This window comes from Aedes albopictus, chromosome 2, assembly GCF_035046485.1.
Source record: "Aedes albopictus strain Foshan chromosome 2, AalbF5, whole genome shotgun sequence".
Lineage (NCBI taxonomy): Eukaryota > Metazoa > Arthropoda > Insecta > Diptera > Culicidae > Aedes > Aedes albopictus.
In genome coordinates, this window is record NC_085137.1 from 171339756 (window position 1) to 171357445 (window position 17690).

Here is a 17690-nt window from a genome sequence, read left to right on the forward strand (position 1 = left end):
ACGTGGATTTCTTCTCATAATTCAAATCTTAATTTGTTCATCGAGCACATGTTTCTGTTGTGCACATGGATGTCAAAGCATTTTCAACAGTGTCATTTCCACACCAGCATTGCAGGGTTGTTGCCCGGCGTTCTCAAAACACGTCCTGTCCATCGTATCCTTCCAGCTTTTGCCACCTTTCGGATGCTGGGTAGAGTACAGCGAGTTCGTGGTTCATTCTTCGCCGCCGCATTCCATACTTTGTACACTGAAGTTCGGAACTCTAAGGTAGTTTGGCTAACCCAGAATATCTTCTAGATCGTACATTATGCAATGCTAGTGTTTATGGCGAGAACACATAGAATAATTCTTGTAGATTTGAAGGACTTCACTATGAGACAGTTTGGATCACCTAGAACATCCCAAAATATAAAATACATTTGATATTCTTGACGAAGGTTAAATGAATGCATGTAAACGTAACCCATATCCAAATTCAGCTTCAAGATCAACTGATATGTCAATTATTTCGTTTCTCCAAACTTTGTGGTTTTCAGGATGTTCTAGGTTGTCGATAAAGTCTCAAATACAAATATTCCCATTTTTCCTTAATAGAGAACTCAATTTGCAACAACTTTGCCGAAGACAGTATTTTGTTTCATGCAATGTGTGAATTTATACAGCCGTTTCTGTGTTGGGGTCGTATATGACCCCTCCGGCTCGAAAGGGTTAAGGATTTACTTCCGAAAAAGAATATGAAAGAATGTGGATTTCTGCCGCGATTTCTTCAGGCAAACCTTGTGCTTTCAGGTATACGTACCGGAATTTCTGATGGGATTTCTACAAAAAATATCCCTGAGTTTTTTCAAGGATTTCTTCCAAAATTCGTTCTGAGATTTCTTCTATGATTCTTTCAGGGTTTCCTTCTCAGCTTCCAGCCGATTTTTCATCATGATTCCCCTAAGGATTCCATCAGGTATTCTCTCTACGAGATTCCTTCAAGAATAATGTCAGAGATTTTTGCCGGAATTGCTTTAAATTTCAGAAGACTCTGAAAGGATTCTTTCAGGTATTCTAGCCGGCATAACTGCAGGTACTCTTGCCGGAATTACTTCACAGATTCTTTCTGGTATTCTTCCAAAGATTTCTGTCAAGCTATATTCACAGAATCCAAAGAGAATTCTTTATAAGAGCTATAAGAGGCGGGATTCCTGCTGGTATTCACTAAAAGAATCCTTCCGGGATTATTTCAAGGATTCCTCTCGGGATTTCTCCACAAAATCCTCCCGGGATTTCTTATGAGATTCGATCAGGGATTTCTGCCAAGCTTCCAGCCGGGATTCCTCTCAGGGTTCTGCCAGATATTTCTTCCAGAATTCCTGTAGGGAATCCCCTTCGGGTTCCTCCAATGATTTCTGCCGCAATTGTTTTAGCATATCTAAACGGAAAATTTTGAAATTTTATGTGAAGCGTAACACTGTTGTAGACCCATTCTCTCCTTCAATATTGTTACGTAGCTTATGCAGAATCTCATGAAAATTCCGTATCCCGACAACTTTTTTTTATCAAATAATCACAGAAAATATGTAAAACACACTTACAGGACTTAAAATTCATAAAATTGCCCAACAGATCTGGGAGAAATCTGACAAATCTTTTGAAATTTCTATGAAAAAGAGGCAATGGAAATATACATATAGAAATTCCCCAGTAACAACAGTCACAAAAGAGTCATGGCTGCGCAGGTTTTTGTTGCGCAGAAGTCACTGTGACTTTTTTGCTAACAAATAAATACTTACTTGCTAGATGTAAGCCACAGTGACTTCTGTGCAACAAAAACTTGCACCGCCATGACTCTTCTGTGACAAGTGTGTTACTTGGGTTAAAAACCGTTTACGAGGCTTCTGTGTAAATCTATCGCCAAATTTTCTAGCAGTTATTTCTGAACAGACTGAAAAGACTCCACGAAAGGTTTTAGAGGCTTTAGGGGAAATTTTAAGATAATTCGCAATCAAGTCGCTGGAAAAGATTTTGATTAAATCTACACGCGAAAAAATCCGTTCTGATAAACGTGAACAAACGCAAATATGAGAACAAGCAAATATACACCGTGAGCTGGAACTAGTTCCAGCTGTCAACATGGGCGTTCTAGAAATCGTGATATCTAGTTCACGCTGTGCATTTCTTATAGTTGTTATCGTTGCTATGCATAGTTCCCGTTTGTTCCCGTTGCCGTGACTGAGAGTTCACGTATATCGGAACGGATTTTTTTGCGTGTAAAGAGCATAATTTAAGCAGTGAGCATGAAAAAAACCAGTCCCAATTCCAATATAAGATTATCGGAAAACCACAAGAAACTTTGGTACAAATCCCGGCATCAGCTTTGCAATGAACTCATGTACAACAGGTCACCTTATACAAAATGACTTCACAGGATTCCTCTTGGAGCGAGCCTGTTGGCTTAAGTAGTTGGTAAAAGCGCTGGTCTACCCGAGCAAAGCCTGACAGCAAATCGAAAACTTATTTTGATGTTGTGATATTGCAAACTATGATTACTCAGGTTGATGTCGTTTTGGTCGTTTTAACGGTTAAAACATCAAAAATGAGAGCAGAAAAATGTTCCTGTGACAGCAGGTTGAAAACAATTCCTGCTATCAGTGATGGCAAATTGATTACTGTTTTTGCTATCAGTGCGAAAAAATGGAAAAATCGTTAAATTTAGAGTTTTTTTTCGAATAATATGGAAATCTAAATGCAATACGCTAATTGCACTGATGGTATATCATTAAATGCTTTATACAAGGTCGCCTAGAAGTTTTGAAATGACTTAAAAACTTAAACATTTGTAATTATTTTAAATGACAGCAAAACGATATCAAAATTTGAAATCGAAATTAATCAAGTCAATCTGATATCAAAATATGATATCAATTTGCTGCTGATTACAAATCGTGTTTTCGATTTGCTATCATTTTGTTGTTAGACTTTGCTCGGGTAGCGAACATGGAGTTGTCGGTTTGAATCCCACCAGAACGCATTTTTTTTCACAAATTCATCTCTCAATTTGTCAGTTAGCAGCATTCTGTGCTTAATTACACGTTTTTCTGTATGTTTATGACATACGAAATGCCAGCAAAGGGCAACATATATCAGTGTTTCAGGGAGTTCTCAGTGAAAAGTTCCGATGAATCCCTGACAATTATTTGTTAAAACTACCCGAAGCAAATCCTTCAAGAAGCTGATGGCTAACAACCACCCCATCCACCAAATTGGACCACTATGCCTCGCTGGACCGGTTCGCAGTGGCACTCGAAGGAAATTACGTGGCCTCCCGCGTGTGCTGCGCTGAGAACGCCGCTGGGAAACAACGCACCCCCTGGACGGCCGATGATGGCGATAATAATAATCAATTCATTTGATTCATATTACAATAATTATTATTGCTTTTGTCCAATTCGGCGGCAACGGTTACGGCACGCGGGATGCAGTCATCGACCGACCGAACCCTTCGGGAACCAATCAATCCGCGTTCGAAAAAAAAAACGAGGAATTAAAAATCCTATAAAATAAATTGAGTCCCCACATGTGGCTGGACGTGGACGTGGACGTAACTTCCACCTGTTACCACCGATAAATGCGACGACGAGCGGCGTAAGTCACGACCGCTCTGCGTTCGATTGATCCGTCCACTGGTACTGCAGTGTGTGGTGGGACCCAATAATGGCAATAAAAGCGACCACGGCGGTAATCAATTTGGATTTTGTGCTCCGCTGGGCTAGAGAGGTCGTCGTCGGCGGCGGCAGCGATGATCGAAATCCAATCAGTATGAAAATTATCTCCGACTTTTTGGGAACCGGGACATTACGGACACCTCCGAATGTGCGCGCGGGAATCGGATTGCTCTTGAAACGCGGGACTTTCTGGCCGCGCTTTAATCGGGTTCTTCCCGCGTGGGACCGATCGCGACTCGCGAGAGGGATCAATAAATTAGAGAATTAGGGCAATATTTTAATTATGGGAATTTAAATAATTAAGATATCTAGCCGGGGCTTCGGCGGGGTCCGTCGATGATGGCGGACTTAATTGGTGGAATGGTTCATCGTCGGTTCTCCGTCATTGACTTGCGCGCTCTGATTGGGAATAAATGAGCTCGAGGGAGGCCATAAAATGTGGACTTACCCGGACACTAATTAAGTGAGAAAAGATATGGCTCTGATAGGATTACACACCGAAGCGCGTCGCGAATGAAAGCTGCGCTTCTCAACGGCGTGGAGTTGGAGTGTCTCCGAAGTCAGGGACCAGCTTTGCCGCTGCCGGTGTGTCCAGTTATCGGGCAGCACTAACAACATTCACGGGGTGAGAAGTTAACTGTATTGTTTCGAGAGGCAGAAGATGAACGAGTTGTATTGATTTTAATGGGATGAACATTTCGGAAAAGCGATTACGAAGATAATCAGAAATCTGTCATACTCCATGTGATGATGATTTTGCGCACTGATTAGTGTAGTAGGTAATACAGGGACTTCCACTGTTGATGTCGTACAATAATTTGAAACCACTAAAGAATACCTGCCACTAGGTATATATCCTGCCAAGTGTCTGCTTCCACAAAGTAGCATTCATAGTTGTACCTGAAAGTCTAGGTATAATATACTTCGACGCTATAAATACTGGCGGTAATAAGGCAGTGAAGATACTATACAAGTTTTGAACGTGTGATTTCGTTTTCATTCTTTGATTTTACACCCTGATTTTAGTTTTTCATTAACTAAATTCAAAAAGACTAAATTTTTCTTTCATTCTTTCTCTCCAATTTCAGAATCCCCCTTTTCGTCACTTCGGCCAGTAACAGAATCACTGACCTGATGACTATGGCGGATGGCAGCTATGACCCAATGGGGCATATCCAGACGGGTCGTCAGCATCCTCACTCGCATCATCCGGTTCATCATCACCATCACCATGGCAGTACCGGTGGTGGTGGCGGCGGCGGCGGCGGTGGAGGCGGCATTCCTCTTGGCAGCAGTACATTCCTTCAGCTGGAGCACCTACAACAGCTTCACCAGCGCTACCAACACCAGCTCCAGCAACAGCAGCAGCAACAACAACAGCAGCAAAGTCAGCAGCCGTCTCCATCCAGCATGGAGAACAACAACAACCTACCCGCGGCTGCCAATCACAATCTGTTTCGCTCGGAACAGAAGAAACACAAGCGGAAGCGACTGTCTGCTGTTCTGGACAAGCTGCATCACAACGGGGCATCGGTGAATCACAACAACAACAATGTCGGCGAAGGAAGCTTTAAGATGAAACGGTCGGAGTCGCGTTCCAGTACGGAAGACTCCGTCGAAGATGTCTTTCCATACTCAGCAAGCCCTCGAATTAGCGTAAGTCCTCTGCGTCTGAACGAATCGGACGAGAACAACATGAACCAGGTTCAAATCAAACAGGAACCGCAACAGTACCTCTACAAGCAGCTACAGTACATGAACCCGCTAGCATTCTTCAACTACTTCCCGCAGCAAACTAAGCTCCTGTATCAGGAGATCGCTCGACAACGGAGTCATTCCGACTCCGACCTGCAACAATTGCCTCAGAAACTTCCGGAGACTGCACCGGCGGTGCCAGCCGAACCTCAGGAACCTCAAGAATTTCCGCTAGATCTGTCCATGAAGGCGTCGCCGACATTGCTCCACCACAGCTCTCCTAGTCTAGACTCTGTGATCAAGCAGGAACCGAAGTTGACCTTCACTCCGCCCCCTCAATCGCTGCCATCGATCGTCAAAGGAGACGTCGCCTCAAACAACACCAAAAAGTCCGCAGCTGCCTGCTACAACCTGAACGTGTCTCCCGTGGTGGAAGAGATGCCACCCGGGTCGGACGTTGCCTACATGTGCCCCGTCTGTGGCCAGCTGTTTTCGCTGCAGGACCGCCTAGCCAAACACATGGCATCCCGCCACAAAAGCCGCTCCAACTCAACAGACATCACCAAGTCCTACATCTGCGAAGTCTGTCAGCGATCGTTTGCCCGATCGGACATGCTGACGCGCCACATGCGTCTGCACACTGGCGTCAAACCGTACTCCTGTAAGGTCTGCGGGCAGATCTTCTCCCGCTCCGATCACTTGTCAACGCACCAGCGGACGCATACCGGCGAGAAACCCTACAAATGTCCCCAGTGCCCATACGCAGCCTGTCGGCGGGACATGATCACCCGTCACATGCGGACGCACACTCGGTACGACGCTCAACGCAGCGGAAGCTCCAGCGGGTCCCCGTCCGGAAGCCCCGCCTCAATGGACCACAAGCCGCTGATGCTGCCGGTGGTCAGCCTCAGCTCCGGTGCCAGCGCTCGGGCCATCAAGAAGGAATCGGCCTTCGCCACCAGCCCCGGTAGCTACGTTATCGAAACAAAGACTGAATCCTAGGTCGTGTGAAAGCTCTCAGACAACACGCCCCCCGTTAGCGATGGGAAAGAGAAAACTTGGTAGTTTTCTGTGTTAGTAGTCGCCCTTTTCCTAGCATTCCTAGTTTCCTAGCCGTTTTATACTCTTCTTGATTAGTAGTTGTGTTTCGGTTTGCCAATCTCTTGTTGTGTTAGTAGGTATAGAGTTTCCTTTTTTTAGAACTATTCAAGAAAAAAGTGTATTCTAAGAAATTTGAACTATTCCCGAATTCATTCCCAGAAATCGTAGAAGTTTTTGAAAAGCAGCTTATAGGATTAAATCTCTCCCCATGTTCCCCCTGTTATTTGGAAGTTGCGGAACAAAACAAAAGAAATCTCAAAGGTTGTGAATTTAAGAAAACATAAATCTAGAATAGAACATTTTAGACATTAGTTGAAAAAGATCGTGCTTTCGTTACACGCGTCCTTCACTTCATTTGTGCTCATGAAACCCCCCTACGCCACATTGCCCTTTCCTCTAGTCTTGTGATTTCAACGAAATGACCCCAGGATTTCCAATGCGATAACTTTACTGCATAAACGATCAGTGATTCCCAAAACATTCCCCTTCCGCGAAAACACGTTTGTAGATTCCGGTAGAACACACACACTAGCGACATCTAAAGGTAGAACCGAGAAATAGCTCAAACATACACACAGAACCAGAACACTGAAACAACAAAAAAAAACAACCCAAAAGTACGCCTTGAACAGTGTGCCTTATTGTGAGTACGAACAACTACACAAAACTAGAGAAGAACACATTTTACCGTAGATGAGAAACAACACCAACAACTACAACAACCACAATCTATCTAGATCTACCCAAAGCTCCCAGCCAACCTCCCTTTCTATCAGCGTCCAACGTAGTGTCCTCCCACAACCGAACCCAATTCCGCATACTAGTAGTTTCCCCTGTCTCCTTTCCGGTGCATCTCCAGCACTCTCTCCCTGCAACAGCAGCAGCAGCACCATTTCCGGTTCAGTTCGTTATTACTGCCACTGTGCACCACGTGCTAAATACTTGCTTCAACCTCGGTAAGGGTCCTTTTCTTTGGGACCAGGGTCGCGGCGGTCGGTGTGCAGGTAGAGAAAGTAGGAGGAACACACTAGTCAAGTTGGGAGTCCACTGCCACCGCCGCCACCACAAAGGGTGGCTATATATTTATGATAATTATCTCCAATGAGGGTGAACAGAAGAGGGAGGAACGAGGACGATGAGGAAGCGAGACAGCCAGCGTGATAGGGAGGAAGGAAGAAAGGAAGATCGGACGGAAGAAACTACGAACGCCGAGTGGGCAAATGGCCCAACGAGCAAGACAAAAGGCAAGAAAAACTGCTGCATGATCTTAATTTAAATTTTCAATCATGCAAATTGAATATTAAAGCCCGGGGAGTAGGGACTTGTTGCCCTGGTTGCTGCTAAACGGCGGCCAAGTACAGTGACCGACTGGTAATCCGGTGATTTGGGGGTTTTGATTTGGAGAGTGACTGATTAGACCTGGTGAGCCGGGAAAACTAGCAACACTGTAGTTTTGTCAGATGTGACATTTGAGCTGTCACTTCTTTGTTGGAGCACATCATGAGCATAGTAAAATAAAACCACTTGTTCAAAACGAACTATCTTTAAACGTATTCTTTTTCTTGTTGACGTAACGTCACAACTGGGACAAAGCCTGCTTCTTAGCTTTGCTCAATATTCTATGACCATTTCCACAGTTATTAACTGAAAGCTGTGGAGCGGACCTGGTGTGGTGGTTAGAACACAAGACTATCACGCCGAGGACCTGGGATCGAATCCCACTCCCGACATACTCACAAAATGTGGGTTCTTCCTTCGGAAGGGAAGTAAAGCGTGGGTCCCGAGATGAACTTACTAGGGTTAAAAATCTCGTTAATACAGACAAAAAAAAACTGAAAGCTTTCATTGCCAACTATGTTTGCAATCATATATCGTGTGACAGGCACAACAGTCAAAGAAAAGTCAAAGAAAAAACATTCGAGATTTCGTCACACTACCAAAGCTCCACTGTAATGCAGCAGTCACTGACTGTAGTAAAACTAGACTCGCCTTCTGAATGGACTGTAATGTTGTTTTCTCTGGACCCATAAGAGCTTTATGTTTCCTTCAGTTTTATTTTCCCTCGGCTCTCTTCTCTCCACACATCAGCGTTGGTGAAAAGTCGGCAAAACTCACTCCCCCTTTACTTTTTACTGCTGCAGCTTGCTTTTGTTCATTGCGGTAGGAAAAAAATCTCCATTTCCGACCGCGGACAGAACACACCGCCCCCGCCATAGTTAATGCATTCAGGCAACACGACCACGAAAGGACGACGACGCGGACGAGGGCGACGGTTGTCGTCATTTGGCAGCCTGTCAGAGCTTTCGTAATGGCGGGCGGGCGGTAGGTGTAGGAACTTTTGCACTAGTTATGCGCCACATGGCAGTTGTGGTAACGACATTCCACCCACTGCTCCTTGTTACCCTGTTGAACTAGGTGAGGGTGCAGTCGCAGTCGGTCGCGTGCAAATGTGGGCGGAAGGAGAGCAATTATGGCGTGGAAAGCGCCAAGGACACGCTTGCATGTTTCCGATGCGTCACGGAAGAGTGCAGGAGATTTTAGCTTTATCGGAGTCAGCATATTCGGTAAACGCTGCAGAATTATGATTTTCTAAAATATTTTTGAGATACTGACTAACTGCAAGGTTCAGAATCGGACGTTATGTTTTACAGATAGAGTAGAAATTTACTTCGTCATATAGGGGAACTTACGTATTTTCGGCAGTTTTGTTCTTTTCGTCATGTTCTTCATCGCCGTTCAATTTTCACTTCGTCGAATTCACTTTTTGAACTGATCTTCAATTCACAACTCACAAAAGTTCTGTGGCACTTCAAAGTTGTAGCAAAAGCTGCAAAATTGTAAACAAACAAATTGTCTTCGTCCTTGGAAAAATGCAGACAAATGTGTGCGTGGATTTTCTGCATACGAAACATCGTATTTCACAACCACAGAGAGAGATTTCTCCGTTGCACTCTGATGGTGGGCAAAAATATTAACTGAAATGGTTTGGTTATTCCAAAACTGCATCTACCGCAGTTTAAAAGCTTTCTGCTCAATAGTACTTTGTACACATGATTTGATTTGGATTGCGAAGAATTTGGCCAACTTTTCGAATGAACACACCTTTCATAATGTTTGATCATCCTATGTACCATAGTGTCACGTAGAAGGTGTGATAGGAATTAAATCCATGTTATGCCCGAAATAGACGTGGACTAGACGGAAATAGAATTCGAGGGACACTTATTCAATCTTATTATTTTGAGGAAATGCTCTTTGTTTGACACTATTTGTGTTTACATGATATGAAAGCTAATTTAGAATTAGTCATTGAACCAAACTAGTCATGAGGAATTGGACGAGGTGCAAGAATTAACTTGATCATTATTGGTGGGCGCTTGGTATGACGAGAATTAGACAAAAAAAACCTAGTTGAGGTTTACAATGGTCATATGAGGCTCTAACATGGATCTTCTTAAATTCGAAAATTTTACAAACTAGAAAAGATTTCACCGCAAAACTAATTGGACCGGATTAGATCTGTAAGCCTGCTCATAACTCCATCAATGAAGCTGTAAACCACCCGGATCGTGATGCATCGCCATAGTAGTTAAAAGAGCATCGTCACCATCCAGTCTTGTTGTCGAATGCTCCAACCGGCCGGCAGGTCGGTTGGTCGGCGGTACCAGCCGCAATCTGCATTGCACCCGGGGTTGCAGTATAAATTTTGAGTATGTGTATGCTCCTTCTCTTTAAAATAATATAGTTTACACAGTTAGTGCTTCCCCAGTCACAACCCCAACAGCAGTACAGAGAGTGCCAAGTCCTGCCAGAGCTGTGGCGTGTGGTAAGAGTAAAAGCCACCCCCTCCCGAATGTCCTCCTGGAGCGGGCTTGACTAACTGTTTCGTGCTGTAAGCTTGAAACTAAGGACCACGGTCCTCCACTACTCCCCGCCTGTCCAAGCAGGACTAGTGAAATATGACCCTAGGCAAAAGCTTCCCTCCCTTCCGGGCGGTTGGCTGTGGCCGAGCCTAAGCCCTGGTGGGCAAAAGGCAGGCGCCCCAGGACCAAGTGCATAAAGCTCGGCTTTCACACTGCAAATTCTCCTGAAAGCATTACTACCGAGAGCTGCACACACGGTCGGCCGTCGTCGTCGGTGTGGCGTCACTGCGTTTCAACTCAGGGCTGCACGTTGTTGGCAGAGCCAGTGGGAGCCAGTTAGTAAAAGTTTTACCCCGCACGAGGCTCCCCGTTGTACCTTATGGGGGCCGTTGCGCTGCGCTGGTTGGCATGAGTCCTGACGGCTTCTGCATTAGGAGGAGGAGGTGGTGGAAGGTGGTCGTAATTACTTTTGGCCAGCAGCAGCAGCGTGGCACACGCAGTGATGTACGGGTTTTTCGGTAAATTGTAGGATTTTTTGGAGGCCACCAACGACGAACGGCTCTTGGTTGGTTGGTTGGTTGGTTGGAACGGAACTGATGCAGCTGGAGTCTGTTGTCTGCCAAGTTTCGGGCAGTGATGGTCGGTCGGAAGGTGAGGGACTGCCAGAGGGATACGGGCCTTGGCAGGAGACAGTGTGGCGGCGGGTGCACTTTCAAAATGGGGATGCATGGTTAAAAAGATTGCAGATTCGGGGGCCGGTTTTATCAGAAGAATTATTGGATGTAAAAGTGCTGGCTCGGCAGGAAATGTGCTTAGTAGGGTGGTTCAACAATCGGGTAGGAAACTGTAATTTGGAGTCTTTGCCGGATTGAAATGTTCTTCTTCTCCTACTTCTTCTGCCTCTTAGCGCAACTGGGACAACGTTTGCTTCTCACCTTAGTGTTCTATTAGCATTTACACAGTTATTAACTGAGAACTTCGTCTGCCAATCACCATTTAATACCAGTCACGCGTGACAAGCACGAAGACAGTCTATGCCCAAGAAAGTCAAGGATATTTCCATTACAAAAAGTTCCTTAAGGTTCCTTAAGCGACAGAGAATCGAAGTCGTTCTACTGTGCAACAACATCAACAGAAGACGCTAGTATGGATCGTCGAACGTGAAGAAAAATTATGCGTACACCTCTGGTTATGAAGGTCACAACTTGCAATATTGATTAGGATCAACATTGGGTTTGTTTATTTTGAAATCCAGTTCTTCTTCTTCATCATCTTCTTAATGGCTTGACGTTCGCATTGGAACTTGGCCTGCCTCTCTTCAACTTAGTGTTCTTCGAGCACTTCCACAGTTATTAATTGAAGGGCTTTCTTTGTCTGCCATTGCATGAATGTGTATTTTGTGAGGCAAGCACAATGATACACTATGACCAGGGAGTTGAGACAATTTTCCCGATCGGAACGGGAATTGAACCCGCCGTCTCCGGATTGGCGATCCAAAGCCTTAATCACTAGGCTAACTGGAGACCCCTTTGAAATCCAGTATCCACCACAAATTCTCGATCGGATTCAAGTCCAGTGATTGGAGCGACTAATCCAACAGTTTAATGAACGATCCACGGAAAAAAAGTTCCTCGCCTGGTTTAACTCATACACAGAGAACAGACATGCAGGCTAGAACAAATTTCATTCAGAATGTTGTGTAAGGATTTGAATCCTTACTTGAGTAAGGATGCAAACAAATACACGATGAAAACACGAACGCCGCCAAACACAATATTGTCACTCATAGTTAGTGGTGAATTAAAACATTTCAAATGGTGAATTACATTAGTATGAGAAACTAACCGATTGCAGCTCCACGCTATTGCCGCTTATGTTGCCGTTGAAATATTCCTTACACAAAATTCAAATTGGTCTTGGATGTCTGTTCTTTATGCTCATACTCTTGGACGTTGTTTGCTTCCGAGCAGCTAACTTGCTTTCGTCTGTGCAAAGAACTCTTTTCCAAGAGGAAATGGGCTTATCTACCAGAGAGTAAAAAATTCGAAGATTGAAAGTGAAGATTGACATTCTCATTTTTTCATTCGTGTTTGGCCACATTCATTGTCAGCTGAATGCCTCTCTTTTTTCATTCAATTATCTGTCACGAATATTTTTCCGCACGTCGTAAGATGTCCAATTTCTGTTAACAGACGCACAATCCGACTTAATGGACAAATAGAGAACATAATTAATATTCTGATTAACTACTATACACAAGTTTTGAGGTAATTGGAAGTTTAATCGGGAGTTACGGTCCAGTTTTATTTCTCAGTGAAAATTGTCAGCGACAGAAACATGAATGAATAGGTGAAAAAAATCATTCACCAAAATGAATTTTATTTTGATCCCTCAGTTAAGAATCTTCAAAATTCACGTTGAATTTCACTCATTGAAAATGAAAATTTTAATCTCTGTTATCTACATACTTTTTGGCAAGTTCAGGATGTTTGACCTTGTTGCGCTTTCTGATGAGAGGACGGCGAACTGCAACCTTGTTATTGAGCCTTGCTTCTTCCAACCGTAGACGAACAATTCTTGCGGAGCTATTCAGGGACAAGCTTTCTTTTATAACACTGCTCGATACTTTCAGGTTTTGTCCCTTCTTCTCTCAGGATTCGAGCATCTTACCTGACTATCGTCAAGCGATTTCTTCCACGACAATCTCTATTAATCACATTTCTTCGTCGTTGATTTTTTTTTCCGTAGCTTATGTACTGCAGGAAAGCTAACGCCGATTTTTTGCAATATTCCTGTATGAGATGCAATTTTCACAACCTTTTACAATAAGTTTTCGCACTTGCAGTTGCAATGCAACTTTCATTGCTGCTCCGGAGAACTGTGTACACCACTCGTGAACATTACGACGCGAGAACGATTACGACCATCTGACAGATTCCGTAAAAGTGCACGGAAACTCCAAACTACCTCATTTTTGGATCGATTTCACCCAAAATTGAGTACACTGCTGATTCGTTCGTTACATCGCAGCTTCCATGTACAGAACGTTTGTGCAAGCATTGCTGAAAATGTCATTTCGACATATCTAGAGTCAACCACGTCCAGCTCATTTTAGAAGCTCAACCTGAGAATTGGTATATGAAACATTTGTGCGGCTAGACCAGTTCTACAAGAAAGTCACGGAAAACCTGCTCTTTTTTGAATACTTAAGGTAAATGTCACGGCCTACATTCTAAAAATGCCAATTGATATTCACCATGAATATCATTGGTATTTTTCGACGGTAGTCCGTGATATTTATTTTAAATATTCGAAAAAGATCGGTTTTCCGTGACTTTCTTGTAGAACTGGTCTAGCCGCACATGTTTTTCATACACCCCTATTCTCAGGTTGAGCTTCTAAAAAGAGCTGGACGTGGTTAAATTTAGATATGTCGAAATGACATTTTCAGCACCGTGTGCAAGTATGTGAGTCTGATTAACGCGAACTCAACCCATTTTTGTCTTCCAGCTAATCTTGAAACACGTTTTATGTGTTAAATTGCTTTGGTCACATCTGTCGTTCGGGTTTCTCTTTTCTCCGGATTATACTCTCTTCGCTCTCTTAAAAAAGGTAAACCATGTTCAAGCTTGAATCTGTACACATGACTTTTACAAAGTTTGTTTACGTTCGAGGATAATTCAGATGCTTTTTGCGCAGTTCTTTATCGCTTATTTACGATTTACACAGTACCGACTTGTTTTGTTATAATGTGTGGACGGGTACATTGCTCTGTGAAATGTTGCCGTCGGAAAGGTCCCGTTAGTGTTTTACTCAGGGGGCCAGCAAAAGGCAAAATCCTCGTAGCTCACAACAAAAACAAGTTCAAAATTGTTTGTGCTGAAAACTTATGCATTACACAATTTCTCACTGATTTATTTGCTATCTTCGAGTTGTCGTGTAATTTCGAACGATTGCACGCTAAAATTTTGATAACCTTTTGCTAGTTTTACACGTTTTACTTAAGTAACAACGTATGGTAATGACTAATTCGCAAATGTCGTGCACATCCCAAAACTGTCAGAGTGCCCAAAAGTGTCAATTTCCCAAACATGTCAAATTCATGTGGACTACGGCACATCTATTCGTGGTTGACGTCCGTGCTGCCCCGCTGGTTTTACTGTTTCTCGGCGGATATGTCTCTGACAGTGTACGCAGAATATGCCACCGCAAGCGAAAAATAGCAACAAAGAAGGCACGGCAACAACGCTTTATTTTTTCGTTAGCAGTTTGTTCACAACAAAAACGGCAGGAATATTTGTCTCATTTTATTCACATTGGTATTTTCGCATTGTTTTACAACTGAAACTCGACGCTGAGGTTTACAAGAGTCTTATTTCGTCCAAATGCTTATGTATTCGATAATGTGGGTCGATAATTTCAGCAGAAAAGCCGTAATATCAGAACACGCACGGCAAGCGATGTTTGTTTTATTGTTCTCATCGCCTGACATGCGTTTGTTGCGGAGCGCCTTTGTCACCAACATGCACCGCTTAGGACAAAGCGTTTGTTTTTCGGCGTGATCCGTTTTTCGTACCCTGGTCTCTGATCAAAATGAGAGATGCGAAATGGTTTGAACATATTGTGTGAGATACAGTTTGTTTCAGAAAATTTAAATTAAAGTTGAAAATATTTTTTTGTAATTACGTTCTGAAAAACTTCACTTTTAAGTTGGCTGAAGTGTCATGAAAAGGCCTACTTTTCTCTTCGGATGCTTAAGAGTGCCGAAAAGTAGTACTTTTCGGCACTTTTGCCAGCACACACTTTGAACTGAATTTCGTGTTATCCGTAGATTCAGCTGATGATTCTACATTCACTCTCTAGCAGGAATATGAATCTAGACGACTTTTATTCTGATTCCGATGGCAGTACGGGTGAGAAAGAAGCTGGTGGAGGTACTTTAGCGACTTCCAAAGTATCTAAATACCAAGGTAAGAGATTCCCGCTAATATTCGCGGATTAGTGAGAAAAGGAAAAAAGCAAAAAATAGTTATGAAATTTGTGCTGATTTGTATGGGCGCATCACAATTTAGCAAATTTTCTTAAGAAATTAAGCACTCCCATCATAGAAGCAATTATTTAATTGCATCTCACTGGATTAAAAGTGACTTCCATGCAATAAAACAGGATATATCGCAATTTGAAAATCGGTAACAATTTTTTTTTAATTGGTTCTAAACATATTTTTTCAGCATTTAGAAACATTCAAACTACTAAAACTTCACAAACTTTGCTGAAATAATGACATTTTAGTGTAAAAACATCAACTTTTCATAACTAACGCAGATGTGTTGGTGAGTCTCATTTCTGGCATTTGTGGGAATCTCTTACCTTGGGTATTTAGATACGTTGAGCGACTTCTGCCTTTGCCAACAAACAACTGTTTGACAACGGTAGCTCGATCAAATGCTACACCATCAAAGTATCTAAATACCAAGGTAAGAGATTCCCGCTAATATTCACGGATTAGTGAGAAAAGGAAAAAAGCAAAAAATAGTTATGAAGTTTGCGCTGATTTGTATGGGCACATCACTATTTAGCAAACTTTCTTAAGAAATTAAGCACTCCCATCTTAAAAGCTATTATTTAATTGCATTTGACTGGATTAAATGTGACCTCCATGCAATAAAACAGAAAATATCGCCATTTGAAAATCGGTAACAATTTTTTTTTAATTGGTTCTAAACATATTTTTTCAGCATTTAGAAACATCCAAACTAACAAAACTTCACAAACTTTGCTGAAATAATGACATTTTAGTGTAAAAACACCAACTTTTCATAACTAACGCAGATGTGTTGGTGAGTCTCATTTTTGACATTTGCGGGAATCTCTTACCTTGGTACATATTTATATACTTTGGCTACACCATAGCCTACCTGATCGAATAAAAAAACTTCACTGATGAGCATGGATGCTCGCACGTGGTTCCTCCTGATACATGATTGTGTTGTGAGAATATATTATACTAGATAGGTATTTTTCGTAATTACAAAAAATATTGTATGCAACTCGTTGCAAAACTCGATTTTTTCTGCACTCGTCGTATTTATCCAACTCGGCAAGCCTCGTTGGATAAACGTACGACTCGTGCCGAAAAAATCATCATTTTGCAACTTGTTGCATAAATAACTATTTTAATTCCAATATAAGGTGACAAAGAATATCACCGGCAGGTTTGTTCAATTCGTTATGAGGGGTTTTTGCCGGCCAAATTGCCTGAAACTTGGTCATATCATTCAGCCTGATTGGGAAAGATTTAAGACCAATTTTGAGTTCAATAGCTCTAAAAAAACATGATAAAAGAGAACAACACGGCCGAAAATACGTAAGTTCCCCTATTATTGTATGTTGCTTTCATAACAAAACGCGCTGCTAACTTCCAGCCGGCATTTCTGAATCGTCGCGACGGATCAAGCACCACCTCTGCTGCTGTTTGTGTTAGTGAGATCGGAGAAACGTCAGGCTCCCGCTTGCTGATTGGCTAGCGACAACTCTGGCAACGGTTTCACCCGCGACGAATTCAAATCGTTGCGTTCGATAAGGAGGAAAATCGTCAATACTAAACTATCACATTTTCCTATCGCTTAGTGTGAGTAGATGATACTAACGCTTTCACATCGTTTGTATGAGAGTTGAGCATGGCGTTCTTGGCGATTATTGTAGGATAACGACTTATTTACAAGTTTGCCGAACATCGCATATTATTATTAGGCGTTTAAACTAAGTTCTATAAACATGGGACAAACGATTGCCAGGTGATCGAAAACATCCTTGTTCTGGCTTTGTTATTGGCCATCTTGCAGCTTTCCAGCAATGGTGGCTAATTTGATGCATCAAAAATGTTGTCATACTCTTTTTCGCAGACGCACGCGACTCAACAGTCTGCCGTGGGTAAGCGCTTGCAATCCTCACTTCTTCCCCTTTCCAGGCATTGATCAACAACCTGACGTAGCAGGCGTCATTCTCGCCTAAAACTAGAAAAAGCACACTCACACATTGAATATTTTCGTTAGTCCCACGAAGTGATCTCATTGGTTCGTTGCTAATCAAGCTCAAGCTCACTTTCTGACAGGTGAAAACGGAATGTTATGAGAATTCTTACTTTTATCGAAAATAAGTTTGAAAACAACGATTGCATCAAAACCTTTGGTATTAGATTAATTGTGTCTTTAAGAAAGCTTTTTCATGATATTTCGATGAATCTGACATTAACATTTTTTGCTTGAAATGTTCCGTTTTTCATACATTTAATGATTTCCCATCAATATATTTCAATTGT

General features: G+C 42.6%; 1 protein-coding gene across 2 annotated transcripts in view; it reads left to right on the plus strand.

The window, feature by feature from the left end:
* The window catches only part of LOC109398650 (chorion transcription factor Cf2), a 252834-nt gene extending 245718 nt beyond the window's left edge, over window positions 1–7116 (plus strand). For both annotated transcript variants that reach the window (XM_029858922.2, XM_029858921.2), the window contains exon 2: window positions 4799–7116. In XM_029858922.2, the coding sequence (XP_029714782.2) occupies window positions 4845–6407 (1563 nt within the window). In that variant the 5' untranslated portion in view covers window positions 4799–4844 and the 3' untranslated portion in view covers window positions 6408–7116. The remainder of the gene's footprint in view (window positions 1–4798) is intronic.
* Window positions 7117–17690: the final 10574 nt, after the last annotated feature.